Genomic DNA, 15848 nt, shown 5'->3' with positions numbered 1-15848 from the left:
AAGAGATTATATTTTTTTTAAGAGATTATATAATTGAATTTATTTTTTGAGAGCTATATATCTATATTACTTAAAATCATACCAAACATTTGGCAACTAACTATAATAATAATTATCACTGTCATAATTCAAACACAACCATTTCTTTCTTGACTTTTGTGTACAATTTTTTATTTAATGTACATGTATTCTGTAATATAATACCAGCCAAAGTAACTCTGTATAAAAGCCTTTTAAGATACAGATATAAAGTGTAATGTTTTAATTGCAGAGAAATCCAATCACCAGAACAATAAGCTTGGTAGATTACTAACACTACTTTACATAAAAATGATCAATTTCACAGTACATATATGATAAACCTACATTTGAGCCGCGCCATGACAAAACCAACATAGTGCGTTTGCGACCAGCATGGATCCAGACCATCCGCGCAGTCTGATCAGGATCCATGCTGTTCCCTTACAAACCCTATTACAAGTAGAGATACTGATAGCAAACAGCATGGATCTTGATCAGACTGCATGGATGTGTAGACTGGTCTGAATCCATGCTGGTCACAAACGCACTATGTTTGTTTTATCATGGCGCAGCTCATTTTATTTCAGTTCTAAACCTGTTTAATATTCCATTATTTCTAAGGTATTTAATAGAGGAATTCAAGCTACACATATGATATATCCTATTCCTATACTGCTTCAAGACATACCTTACATTTGGTGACTAGCTATTTCTCTGTTTCATGAAGCTTATTATCATTTATTTAAAGTAAGTAATAAAAATAATACACAAAAAAATGAAGTAAAATAATAATAATAATTATACTGACTATTTTTCTATGAATACAGATCTAAGCTAGAGCATCTGATACTAGGATCACTGAAAACAACTTCTATGATATCTATATATATATATACAATTTACAATCTTGTCAAAAATAATTCTTAAAACTATGTTGCACCTATACACTAGTAAATTCTCCCTAATATCACAAAATTAATAAAAGGCTATGTTTATTTGAAGCCAACTTATTACACAGATGATCCTGAAAAATTGACAACCAAAACATAATACAACTTAACATACATATCTTTCAAAAAATTTCTTTTCTTTGGCAAACAAAATTTCTAAATTTCTGTTTTCCAGCTAGTGGATTACCATTTCAAGCATTTCTATGTTTATTCAGCATACTGTTTAAACAAATGGTGAACATTTTTAACAAAGTCAAGTTATAAATAATTATAAACTTATATAATCACATGCTAATTTGTAACTACATATCCTAGACTAATAAATTTTTTACTTTGAATGGAACATTGTACATATTTATCCAAGAAGATTAACTCGTAAGCTAGTATTTAATACATTAAAGTCTTTCATATAGTTTTTCCATTTTAAGTGCTTTGCTTGATTATTTGTAGGTGTTTCAAATTTCATGCTTTTAGGCATTTAAACCTCAGTGGAGTTCCTTTAAAAGCAAGTTATCACTTTCACCCTTTTTAAAGTAATCGATACAATAAGCATCCTTACCTTTAAATGAATAAAATGACAAAATACAAATACAACTGAAAGTCTTCTATCTATCTCATTCTAGTACCTGTAACATGTTGTTGTTTTTTTTAACTTACATACCTTTTAGTAAATATTATATATAACAGAATCTTTTCTATTATTTTCCCTGCACTTTTCAGTATGATAAAATAATTGCTTGAAGATCTCTGAAAAATGACTAAATCCTTAAACTGCTTAATGTCTTAATAAATGACAAATCCAGTTTATTTTTTAGAGATATCAAGATGAAAATTTAAATTAGTGAGGCAACATATTAGAGCGTGGTCAGACTGAACACATCTGCAACAAGGCCTAGAAGCTGCAAATACCTATCATGTTAGGTTGCTACAGGATAGAGGTTAAAAATGACTTAATACAAGTAAACTTCTAATTAAATGCCCTATTGTGTTCAGGTATTGCATATTATAAAATCTGAACCAAATTTAATGTTGTTCACAAACCAATCATTATAATATTTATATAATATATATATTAGTAATTCTATTTGCAATACTGAAAATATATTCTCATCCCCCCCCCCTTATTCTTATGACAAATGTCCTCCACTTTTTCTCTCTGTCACATTTTTTCATCAAATTCACAACATAAACTGACTTTTCTTGTTTAAATTCTGTTTTCTATACAGTTAACCAATATCTGGTGGTTTTATTTTTTTTTCTTGTAAAGTTTCATTTCATTGGTCAAAACAAATCAAAAGATAACTTTTTTTATGTTACATAGAAAAAAGAAAGAAAACACCTTAACAGGATAAAAAACATAAGATCAGAAATTTGTCAAGATCTATACAAAACAAGAATGATACAATCATGGAAGTACTGAATAAAACCCGTTGACAAGTCACGTATCACACATGTGACTCTGCCACTAATTTACGTATACGTTCTATCTCTACTTGAGTCGACAGTCGAATCTTTTTCTCCTCGTCTACCTCTGCCATAATATCTCTCATTCTTCTAGAATAAGTAGATTTCACCGAGTCTAGTTCTTGTTTCAGTCGCTCGTTCTCAGATTTGAGTTCGTTAAAAACTGTTTTTGATACAGAGTTATTTTTCAGATCAATCATGTCCTTTCTTAGTTCATCTATGGCTAATTGTAGACTTGCTGTTGCTGAAAAACAAAATAATGACTATCCATTATTAGTTATACTCTCTAACATTTAAATGCAATACAATTAAAAGGCAAGAAAAGGAAATAACTTAGTACGACAAATGGAAAAGAAAGGAAATTACTTAGTAAGAGACATACATTTAAGTAAAAAAGAAGAAATGTCATTCAAAGGTTATTCTCTAATGGAATTATTGCTTGCAGCAAAATACCAAATTTTGAAAGAAATTGACCATTTACTATTTCACAGTATTACAATATCATATTACTGTTGAACTTCAGAAGACCACTGATAACAAACAACATAGTGAGATGAAATAAAAGTTGTGGCATCCCAAAATGAAATGAATATCTATCTAATCCCAGTACAACTGTTGTTATAAATGTTACAGATTCATCATAAGAAATTTATGATATTTATAAGACTATGACAACCTTTTTTATCTAAAAAGAATGATCTTTGCTTTATAATTATAAATATAGAATTCTTCTTCAGGATTATGTTTTAAATACCAACATAAGAATTTCATTCCTGCCTTTTCCATATCTCAATATCATAATAAGACTATAGTGTATACCATAATAATTAAAAGCTTATCAGTGCAAAAATCAAGTATATTATATTTTCACAAGAATCATTACATTTACCTGGTGAGGGTTCTTGCGGGCGTTCAACTGGTCGTGATGGCACAGAATGGGATTTTCCCGAAACCTGGAAAAATAGAACAAGTATTTAGTAAATTATATACTATCACAGTAAAATCATGACATCTTCTTTTGATATTGTTACCTATGTTAGAACATTCTCTCTCACCATGTTGATTGTGCCTAATTCCTAGATACAACCTTATTACAATGGTCAATTATTAAATATAATAGCCTACTGAATTTTGAGTTTTCCTACATATAATTATTATCATTGTATGGCAACTAATGGCTTTACTGGCAGATAAAGAGCCCAGAAGCAATAATGTTTATCATTTATGTCACTACTGGGATCTAGGTAGAATCTCAAGTCTTTTTAATAAACAACACAAAATCTTACTCAAGACATTATTCACTCAATCCTTTAGGAGTAAAATTGTAGTAATGAAGTTAGCAACAATTAACCCTTAACCTGCTAAAACTGAAATTAATAAGCCTATGAAACTAGGATAGAGTAAGGCCAGACTGCTCTGAAATTCCTTTGATGTTGGTAGCTCAATTTTTGTATTTCTATACTGAAATCCCTTAATATTAAATGGAATGTTCTAAATTCAAAACAAGGCAAATCCATCACACAAATTCAGTCTGTTAAGGGTTAACATCAGCTAAAGAGGCTAGTATAGTCACTTGCTGGTACAACAAATACAAATTTCTGCAAAACAGATCTTCATTTTTGTTAGTCAGTATGTCTATTACATTAACTAATTGGAACACTTACCTCCTCGGATTTATCAGGTTTCGAGTGATGGTGTGAGGTGTGGTGGGAAGTTGTATGATGCGAGGCTGCATGAGGTTTATCCTCCTTTACATCACCGTTCCTCTCTTCTTCCTGTAACAATATAATAATATAACTATATATCTGATACATGTACCTTAATTACAACACCTATTATTTTCTATGAGGTAATAATTTCTAACTATAAAATATAATTAATATGTATACAATAAAACATCTTTCATGAATAGTTGTTTCATATAATCTTGTTAGCAATCTCGCCAAAAGTTACAAAGCGATTATGTGGCAAGCTTTTTTAACTTTACTGGGACAAATTAAATGCATGTCTATGGTATGAATATAAGATTCTTTTCATCACATGAAAACCATACAAGTCAGAAATGGTCGGAAAAAAAACAACACAAAGGCTTAAGTAACATAACATGCAATTTTGGAATGACTTTATACGTTAAGATTGGTGAAAAGTTATCTTTACAATTTTTCCCTTCTTTTATCATTTGCCATAATCTCAATTTATTTACTACCTGTAACAATGAGCTTTACATTAAAAACTAGAACTATCGCTGAATGCGATTCATACCCCCACCAATGTCCTTGACAGAAGACCACTTTGAAAGGTGGTTAAGGGAATAACTTATGTGGCACAAATACAATAAAAACGAAATTATCTCTGGTGAAAAAAAGATTAATTGTAACAGTAATAGTATAAATATATATTATTATCAATGGTCGAAACTGTTACAATAACCTTTCATTTTCCCAATGTATTAAAACATTTTATTTATAAGTCAATTTTTGAACCTTCAAGTGTGGCCTTGACCTTAATCCTGGCACAAGGGTAAGATGGGTTTTGCACAAATCACCCAGTTTGGTTGAACATTTTGAGTAAAGTTTGAAGAAAATCCTTCCATTTAGTATAGAATTTATAGAGTAGACCAATATATTGTTAGTATTGGTTGTATTGTAATTTGAAGACTTAAAAAAGGGGCATAACTTTGTCAAAATGCAACTACAGAGTAATGAAACTTGACCTGCATATCTTATTTGCCACATCCTCAGATATATCTTTTAAGTTTCAGCAAATGCCTGCGCTAGTTTTCAGAATTAATTCAAGTACAGTGTTAAAATTTAAGAACATTTTCCTAAGTCAATTTTGGACTTTCAAGTTTGACCTTGACCTTTAGGCCGGCACAAAGGTGACAAGGATTCTGCACATAACCTTGTTGAGTGAAAATATGAAGTAAAATTTGAAAGTAAAATTCTTCCATTAGTAAGGATTTATATAGAGCGGGACACAACATATTGGTCTAATATTTGATTGTATGTAAATTTGAAGACTTAAAAAGGGGCATAACTTTGTTAAATGACAAATACAGAGTTATGAAACTTGAACGAACAGCACTATCGGAATTGTGACCCTTCAAAAATTTTTAAGTTTTCAAGCAAATACCTTTTCTAGATTTTTAGAAAATATTCAAAAAAATGTTAAAATTTTTTTTTTTTAAGAAATATTTTCTAAGTCAATTTTTTTACCTTCAAGTGTGACCTTGACCTTAAGCCAGCAAAAAGCAATGACATAAGTTCTGCACATCCTCTGCTTGAGATGAGACATTTGAGCCAAGATTGAAGAAAAATCTTTCAATTTTTAGTGTAGGACTTACAGAGCGGACATGACATACTGTGTCATATTAGATTGTTTTGATATTTGACCTTCAATTGTTACCTTGACCTTGAGCTGACACATGGGCAACATGGGTTCTGCACATCCCCTGGTTGAGGTGAATATTTGAGTCAAGTTTGAAGAAAATCTTTCAATTAGTGTAGGACTTACAGAGCAGACACAACATACTGTGTAATATTTGATTATTTGATATTTGACCTTCAATTGTGACCTTGACCTTGAGCTGGCACATGGGCATTACATGGTTCTGCACATTCCCTTGTTGAGATGAACATTTGAGCCAGATTGAAGAAAATCTTTCAATTAGTGTAGGACTTACAGAGCGGACATGACATACTGTGTAATATTAGATTGTTTGATATTTGACCTTCCAATTGTGACCTTGACCTTGAGGCTGACACATGGGCAACATGGGTTCTGCACATCCCCTGGTTGAGGTGAATATTTGAGTCAAGTTTTGAAGAAAATCTTTCAATTAGTGTAGGACTTACAGAGCGGACACAACATACTGTGTAATATTTGATTGTTTGATAATTTGACCTTCAATTGTGACCTTGACCTTGAGCTGGCACATGGGCAACATGGGTTCTGCAGCATTCCTTCTTGAGGTGAACATTTGAGCCAAGTTTGAAGAAAATCTTTCAAGTAGTGTAGGACTTACAGAGCGGCACACGACATACTGTGTAATATTTAATTGTTTGATATTTGACTTTCAATCTGTGACCCTTGACTTGAGCTGACACATGGGCGACATGGGTTCTGCACAATCCCCTGCTTGAGGTGAACATTTGAGCCAAGTTTGAAGAGAAAATCTTTCAAGAAGTGCAGGACTTACAGAGCGGACACAACGTACTGTGTAATATTTGACTTGTTTGATATTGACCTTCAATTGTGACTTTGACCTTGAGCTGGCACATGGGCAAGACATGGGTTTCTCCATATCCCCTGGTTGAGGTGAACATTTGAGCAAAGTTTGAAGAAAATCTTACAAGTAGTGTAGGACTTACAGAGCGGACGACATAATGTGTAATATTTAATTGTTTGATATTTGACCTTCAATTGTGACCTTGACCTTGAGCTGACACATGGGCGAACGATGGGTTCTGCACATCCCCTTGTTGAGGTGAACATTTGAGCCAAGTTTGAAGAAAATCCTTCAATTGGTATAGGAGTTATAGAGCGGACACGAAAATGGAGACAGACCGACGGACGGATGGACCGACGCGACAAAGCGAATCCATTATAGCCCCCCCCCCACATTTTGTGGTGGGGGTATAAAAAACAGTCTTTATACAGTGTTTCTACTGTCATCCATTTAAGCATGAAACAAGAATATCAGTTACAGTGACAAGGTGCTCACTAATGTCACTTTGACCATGCTAATAATATAGCCTGATGAGAAAAAATTGGAAAATCTCCTTTTTCCCAAACTCTTAACCACCTAAATTCTAAAAATGGACTTTTCCACCTGTTCTGGGAAATGACTATGATCAATTTCCGGATATTATGATGAAAATTTTAAATCTAAATTTAAACAGTATAGAGTCTGTCACACTGCCCAGATATCAACTCTGGCTCGGCTCTATACCAATCTAAAATTTAAAGTTCAAGTTTAAACAGTATACTGAGCCTGTCAAATTGCACAGATCTATACTGGTGGCAAAGGAAAATCACTTTCAGTTCCGGCAGGGTAAGGGTACAGACAGCTTGATCTGAAGTCTGACATACATGAAATGTATCAACATATCAAATATCAGTTCATAAATACTAGTAACCAAGACAGGAGGAAGGATAATCTGGTAACTATAAACATCATCAAAACATTCAAGGGTGCATTAAAATTTTCCGAATTTTACTACATGCATGATGCATGCATATTTGAGTTGACCTTACCCAAAATATATTTTTTGATTCAATCAGATTTATTTCTTTGCACCATAAGAATGAACTTTAGCTTAAAATATAGGACAAGCAATTTGTTCAGTTTTTTTATGCTGAAGAAAGAATAACATTGTAGAAAAATTGTTATACAAATTTCTCGAGAAAAATAATTGATTTTTGTTTTGTACAATAAAGCAATGAAGCTCTGAATATGCAGTGATGTAGTATTCAAGCAAAAAGTAGGGGTATACATTAAGACAACACACATCAAGCCCTTGAAATAATTTAAAACTGACAAACAAGCAGCTAACATTCAAAGAACTAAACAGAACTGTAATTTCTTTCTTGTGTAAATAAGACATAAACAACCTGCCAAGTCTGGAACTTTCTTTAATGATTTCAAATCTTAGATCCTATTATATAGAGGTAAATAACTTGAATATGGACTGAATTTGCAAAGATTTGAAGTAAAATATTCTCTATTTAAAAAATCTTTAGTAAAGTGTTTGTGCAGAAGTATTTAAAATTCTTACTTAAAATGATTCATCAATATAACTTGCCAAGATTCCAGCAATAATACAATACAGTACAGTCATGTGCATCAGTGTCTTAATTTGTTCCTTTTATGACAGTCAGTAAAGACATTCAATGTCACACAATAAATATACTTGTCAAACTTCTGTTAAGCTTTAAAGCTGAAGCAAGAACTAAGGTGCCAACCTGTGAATTATTTCAGGCATAAGCAGGCACCTGAGAAGAGCTTTCAACCTTACATCATGAACTTTTTTTGTTGGATTTTAAGTCACACAAACACTGTAATGGTCATACATTGGTGACTTTTCTGGTTTACAGGTGAAGGGAGAGTTCAAGTGACCTACTCTGCATTATTTTAGTAATGACTGGGAACCTGATTATATCCTTTACATGAAAGAATAAAAATCCCCGAAAGGATTCAAATCAGAAGTGGATAAAGCAAGTTTGAGGCCATTACATTAAACACTTGCCAAGATTGCCAGAATAGAATCCTCTGATTATTTTACTGGATTATAATTCCTCATATAAACAAATTCACAGTTCTTAGCAGGTTTTGTACAAACAGCAGATTTGGGCCATAAACCTTTACCATTTGGTCACAGAAGATGCTTATATAGTGTATATATATGTGAGCCATAATTTCTATCTTAAAATAAGGTGACATACATTAAAATATACATATAGAGATCTACAGCTAACTGCTTCTAACTTTCTACTCTAGTGTTTCCATTAGCAAGCCTTGTCACAAAGACAAGTACCCCACCCATCTGATAAACACTCAACTCTGACAGGGAATACATGTAACTCATATTGTTTAAAAGAATGCATTTTGACAATGAATTTCATTGATATACTGGTATTAAAACTGAACCTTTTGTAAGATAGGATACAAACAAAAACTTGCAGAGTTATGTATAATACAACTGTTTGATTGACGAGTAAATAAAATATTAAAACTTTATTATGAACAAAAGTTCATTTTTTTCTATCTTACTTAAATAAATTTGTTCTGTTTCATAAAGTCCAAAGGGAAATTGATTTTCTGTCAAATTACACTTTCTAAGTGACTTTAATATTTTATAAATCTCTTTAACTCTGCTTTAAGAAGCCATACACTAAAGTAATGGGACGGAGTAAATTAAGATATGAATAGCTATCAGCTGTCTGAAAATATCTGGCGAGAAAATCGAAATTATGTGAGAAGAAATACACCACAACTTAACAATGACTTTTTTATAAAATCTTTCAAGAAAATTACGATGGGTTTCTCAAAAACAAGATAAATTGTCACTGAAAGTAACAATAATGTAACTGTGACACCCAATTTTTTCATAACTTTCACTGAAGGTTTCATGAAAAAATATATCATTAAGTTGTTGTATATTATTGCTTCCATAGTAAATGCATAGAGACTGGCTTCTTTTACCAAAACAGGGGATAGTCATGAAAAATTCATTGTCATGCGTGTATACATAAGTTAGAAGACATGAATTTGTGTTAAGGATACCTCATACGCCACGTTGGCTGTCTTGGGCTGCAAACAAATACAAGACACAACACTTACATACACACAACAACAAACAACACTACACTCCCCCATACCAGACACGTGGTGTAAAACAGTTATTACTCAAACAACATCAAGGTATACACCTATTTTGCACCAAACATGATTGTAGTGATAGTTGCATGCAATAGGATACTATTTCATTACAAAATCATGCTATTTAATGAAACATCAAAACCTTTAATATCTACCTGATATGAATATATAATATACAAGTATAAAAAACCCTTTTTTAAAAGGGGAGAGAGTTTTTTTTTGCTCAAAACAAGGGTTTTTCCAGTTTAAATATTTTTGTGCAGGTTATAAAAAAGGGGGCCCATGAGGGCCCCTAAAGGTGCTCCCCTGTATATAGGCCCGCCCCAACCCCCAGGGCTTTTATTTGCACAAACTTGGTAGACACCCATATGAAAATGTTTCATGCTAAACATCTAAGCTCTAGCTCATTGGGCTATTTAAAAAGAAGATTTTTTTAAGTTTTTACTATACACATAGTTAAAAACAATGACACGCCTGGGGCCGGGCCAGTTATGACCCCAGGGTTTTTATTTGAACAAACTTTGTAGACACTTACTAGAATATGTTTCATGCTTAATATCTAAACTCTAGCTATTTGGGTTTTTTTCAAAGAAGATTTTAAGTTTTTGCTTTACACATATAAGGAAAATCAAAATGACCCTGGGGCAGGGCCAATTTTGACCCCAGGTCTTTTATTTGACAAAACTTTGTAGACACTCACTAAAAGATGTTGTTTCATGCTTAATATCTTAACTCTAGCTATTTGGGTTTTTTCAAAAAGATTTTTTAAGTTTTTGCTATACACATATAAGGAAAATCAATGACCCCGGGGCGGGGCCAATTTTGACCCCAGGGCTTTTATTTGAACAAACTTGGTAGACACCTATTAGAACATGTTTGATGCTAAATATCTTAACCATAGCTCTTTGAGTTCTTTAAAAGAAGATTTTTAAGTTTTTTACTATATGCATATATAGGGAAAAATCAATGACCCCCCCGGGCGGGTCAATTTTGACCCCAGGGCTTTTATTTGAACAAACTTGGTAGACACTTATTAGAACATGTTTCATGCTAAAATATCTTAGCTCTAACTCTTTTGGTTCTTTAAAAAGAAGATTTTTTAAGTTTTTACTATATGCATATAGGGAAAATCAATGACCCCCTGGGGCGGGGCCAATTTTGACCCCAGGGCTTTTCTTTGAACAAAACTTGATAGACACCTATTAGAACATGTTTGATGCTCAATATCTTAGCCATAGCTCTTTTGAGTTCTTTAAAAAGAAGATTTTTTAAGTTTTCACTATATGCATATAGGGAAAATCAATGACCCCCGGGGGCGGGGCCAATTTTGACCCCAGGGCTTTTATTTGAACAAACTTGGTAGACACTCACTAGAAGATGTTTCATGCCAAATATCTAAGCTCATAGCTCTTATGGTTTTTTAAAAGAAGATATTTAAAGTTTTTTCTTCGGTTGCCATGGCAACCAGAGTTCTGCATGGAATTAAATTCTTTGAACAATTTTTTAAAGGTGACCACCAAAGGAACATTCCTGTGAAGTTTGGATGAAATTGGCCTTGTGGTTTATGAGGAGATGTCATTTAAAGTAAAAGTTTACGGACGACGGACGGACGGACGCCGGACGAAAAGCGATCACAAAAGCTCACCCTGTCACTTTGTGACAGGTGAGCTAATAAGGTATACAAAAATCAACCACTTTATATACTGATGAATCCTTTTTATAACTTCCCATAGCATCTCAGTTAGTTTTTCATTGTTTCAATTCTTTCTTAACTTTTACACTTATTTTGTTAAATGTTACCAAACCAAATAGGTACTGGGGTGCCATATACAAAATACTTGTGAGTTCTTAATTGTTAAAATCTACTATGCCAGTCTTTATTTTGCTTGTCTTAATGGATCTTCTTGTTTTCTTGTCAACAAGACTATTTCTGGGAGATTGTAATTTACTGACTAGTGAATGACAAACTTTATCACCTCTGTACATTATCTAGATGGCTTTCTTGCATAAAATACATTAATAACATCACTGGTAGAACAAGCAGAGGTGTGGAACAACAAGACTTTATGTTGGCAACCTCAACCACCTGGCCATCTTTACCACACTTAAAGGACATATTAATTTATAGTGGTGAAGTGTTTACAACAAATTAACTTTAAATATGATGGTGCAAAATATTGTGGTGAAGTGTTAACAACAATTTGACTTTAAATATGATGGTGCAGAATATTATTAGAGTGCATGGACATCAACATGTTAATATTAAACAATGATAACTCTCAACAAGATTGCATTTGAGAAAAATGCTATGCCACCGCATTAATACAACACTAAATAGTAGTGTAGGAACAGATTTTTTTTGTTTCTTTACAATTGAAGATTGTCATAATGCATAGATCCCTTACCTTTCTAATTTTAAATTATAGATTTAGTGGTTAAATATATTGTTTTATTCCCAATAAAAGATAAAGTAGGAATATAACCAATGCAACCGAAGTCAGGAATTTTCGGTGGTGAAGGTCATATTTCACACAGCTTAAATTTCACGACTACATCAAAGGACAACACAGAAAGACTCTTTGTCAAAATCTAGGTCAGCTGTGATATTCAAAGTTCACTTTACATCTTAATCTGTGCACATGATTTTATAGCTGTACATCAAAGGCAAGAAAGTAGGTCACATCATCAAATCTTAGGTCACCTGATATCAAAGTTCAATTTTACAAATAAAAACTGTGCACATGGTCAAAATTTCATTGCTGTACATGAAAGGACAAGAAAGTAGGTCACTGTCCCCTTGGGGCAAGGCCAAGGGTTTAATTCAAAACAATCTTGATACAGGTCCACCAAACAACATTTTTAAGTCAAATATCTAACCTGTAGCTTCTTCCCATTTTTTACTATATACATTTAAGGAAAACCTATGGCCCCGGGGCAGTGCAATTTTGACACAACTAGAGGCAAAAATTTGAACAACTTTGGTAGAAGTACCTATAGATGAAATCATTTAACAAAATTTAAAATTAAAGCTCTAAGCCTTGTACCTTCAGACAATAAGATATTTTTTATTTTTTACTATATGTATATATTGAAAATCAATGACCCCCAGGGCGGGGGCAATTTTGACCCCGGGGCTATAAATTGAACAATCTTGCATGAGATTCACTTCACAATGTTCATGCAAAATATCTAACCCTTAGCATTTGTCAATTGCTAGAAGATTTTTTTTTTAAGTTTTTACTATAAGTTTTTACTCTATACATATAAGGAAAACCAATGACCCCCGGGGCGGGGCCGTTTTTGTCCCCAGGGCTATAATTTGAACAATCTGGGTAGAGGTCTACCAGACAATGCCTTATGCAAAATATCTAAGCTCTAGGCCTTTTGGTTCTTTACAAGAAGGTATTTTAAGTTTTTACTATATGTACATAAAGTGAAAATCAATGACCCCCGGGCGGGGCCAATTTTGACCCTAGGGCTATAATTTGAACAATCTTGGTAGAGGTCTACCAGACAATGCCTTATGCAAAATATCTAAGCTCTAGGCTTTTTGGGTCTTTACAAGAAGATTTTTTAAATTTATTCTTATAATTCCTTTTGGTTGCCATGGCAACAAGATTTCTGCATGGAATGAAATTCTTTGAACAACTTTGGAAGCCCTTCACCCAAGGATCAATCCTGCCAAGTTTGGTTGAAATTGGACTAGTGGTTTTTCACAAGAAGATTTTTTAAGTTCACTATAAAATCTATATAACACACACAAACAAACAAACAAACAAACACACACACACACACACAGATGAATCGCTATATGCCACCGCATCGCAGATGCTGCGGTGGCATAAAAATATCCATTAAAACACTCCCTCTTATTTTTTCTCTCAGTCTCTTAAATTACTGACCTATATAAATCAGTTTGTTTTTTATGATAAATACATAATATATCTTTATCATTAATTTTTCTATTCTAGAGAGTTATATATACTTCACTGCTAACAGGCTATATCATTAAATTCTTATAAATATCTGTTTATTCTAAATATTACTTTATTTTCAACAAAAGGAGCTCTCAATTTTTGTGATTTTTTTTTCCTACAAAAAAGATCTGATCATCTACAAGATATATTATATCTACTTTGACAACACTATAACGTATATCATACAAAAGGGGAAAAAAGCATTAAAAACATAAAGTTAGAGACAAATACTAATGCTAAAATAGTCAGAATTCTATAAATGTTTGTAAGTTATTATTCTTGTACTATATAAAGAATTCATTTTCTTAAAATATGAAACCTCTTTTGTGTATGTTAATTCAAGCAAGGAGACATATACTCATGTTCTGAAAACTGGCATCTATAAATTTATTATCAATATTTAGTAATTTTCTCCTCTTCTGGTAATAATTAGTTTATGCCAAATAGTTGTTTTTTATTTCATCTAAAACACTATTGGATATGTTCACCAAATGAAACATTCCTCAATCCTTTGCTGACTTTGGTTTATCTATACTGATTTATATCAACAAACTCAAGAAATCCACTTGAGTAGACAGTTTAGGAATATGCATACTTTCATATTGTACACAAATTTATAGAATTCCGACATGTATTACAACATCCAACCAGTGTGTATACTGCTGGTACAAGGTGAGCTCCCACTTGGTGAAAATAGAAATATTTCCTAACATTTAGTAAGAATACTTGAGAGGGTGGTCTTTTCGCTGGTCCCCGGGGTCGTGATGCAGTAAGGTGTGTCAATTTGTCAGATCCGGTCTCCACTGCTTCAAAACTATGAGCTTTGTCTGAAATTAAACATAATGATTTAATGTATCAATTATCATAGAAGTGTTAGCTACAACACAGTCATGGCTTGAAGATGTTAGTCCTCAATATTAAATTTTGTAATAGACTTTTCCTGTTTTCCAAGTCGGCGCATCAACACAATTTAGGTCATATGGTGCAGAACAGGAAAGATTTTGGCTAACTTCGGGTGTTACAAAATAAATGCAACACCAGGACTCTTGTAATTCCAACCCATTTAATTGATTTTTATGGTTACGCAGGGATAAACTGTGGCTGCAATTCTGATGCCTCAATCCTTAAAGGCAGCCTCTCAGCCACAAGGTGCCAAGTTGAGCTCAAACCCAATAGTCATAGGTTAAAAGGCATACAAATTAACAACTACTGGTCGACCACTGCTCCTCTTTGTATGTTATTAATGTTCTTGAAGCAAGGATAACATGAATAACATTACCACAATTTGTGATGAAACCTTAATAATTTAAATGTCTTAGTTACAGAATACAGTGTTATAAAGCTTCATCCGACACCTGCCAACAACTCAGACAGGGGATTCTTATTTTCTTTAACAGAAAATTTACAGAAAAATAAAAAACAAAATAGGTTTCCCATTACTTTGTCATTATTGGCAGTTATAATTTCTGGCACACAACTTAATTGATAAATGACTGAGAGGCTTCTTTTTGTCATTACAATTCTTAACTTATGAAGGGCACATTGACCCTCAGACAAAAAATTACTTTGTTTCTTTTTATTTAAGGCAAACATGTGTTTTATACTATTTCAATAATGGATCTACAGCAGGTTTGACTATTACTGTAAAATCATTATTATTCGTGGGGCACGAATTTTCGTGGTTTTCGTGGGTAGGTCAATCCACGAATTTAAGATCCGACGAACTTTTATCCCAACAAATTCATCTTACCCAGTTTCTGTTCCATATATAACAAACATGCGTCGGCTCTTTTCCGGTCGATATTTCGTAAAATTGATGTAAATACAGACATATAATCAGGTTAGTGACATATTAAATCTGTTTGCAATATTTAAGAAACTTGAAAGAAAACTCGATTATATAATGTCCTCAATTTACTGTATAATGAATCCAGTATAATGAATTTTAATCTGTATTTGTGCGAATGCTATTCCGTAAACATCAGACGCCACCGACTTTTAAAAGATCCACATTTACTCGTGTTATTTACCGAGATTAATTTATAGTATATGCAT

At 32.8% G+C, this 15848-nt stretch overlaps 1 protein-coding gene across 9 annotated transcripts in view; it reads right to left on the bottom strand.

Moving 5' to 3' along the window:
* Positions 1–1656: 1656 nt before the first annotated feature.
* Positions 1657–15848, bottom strand: part of LOC132717954 (CD2-associated protein-like) — a 54487-nt gene continuing 40295 nt past the window's right edge. For 6 of the 9 annotated variants that reach the window (XM_060701549.1, XM_060701542.1, XM_060701546.1 and 3 more), the window contains 5 exons: positions 14505–14620; positions 9721–9747; positions 4100–4210; positions 3325–3388; positions 1657–2679 (listed from right to left, as the gene is read on the bottom strand). In XM_060701549.1, the coding sequence (XP_060557532.1) occupies positions 2417–2679; positions 3325–3388; positions 4100–4210; positions 9721–9747; positions 14505–14620 (581 nt within the window). In that variant the 3' untranslated portion in view covers positions 1657–2416. The remainder of the gene's footprint in view (positions 2680–3324; positions 3389–4099; positions 4211–9720; positions 9748–14504; positions 14621–15848) is intronic. The other 3 variants (XM_060701543.1, XM_060701545.1, XM_060701548.1) reach the window with 3 other exon arrangements.

Source organism: Ruditapes philippinarum, unplaced genomic scaffold (assembly GCF_026571515.1).
Source record: "Ruditapes philippinarum isolate M1 unplaced genomic scaffold, ASM2657151v2 ctg1439_1_1_1_1, whole genome shotgun sequence".
NCBI classification, from domain to species: domain Eukaryota; kingdom Metazoa; phylum Mollusca; class Bivalvia; order Venerida; family Veneridae; genus Ruditapes; species Ruditapes philippinarum.
The sequence above is the reverse complement of the archived record's forward strand: the minus strand, read 5'-3'. Positions and strand labels throughout refer to the sequence as shown.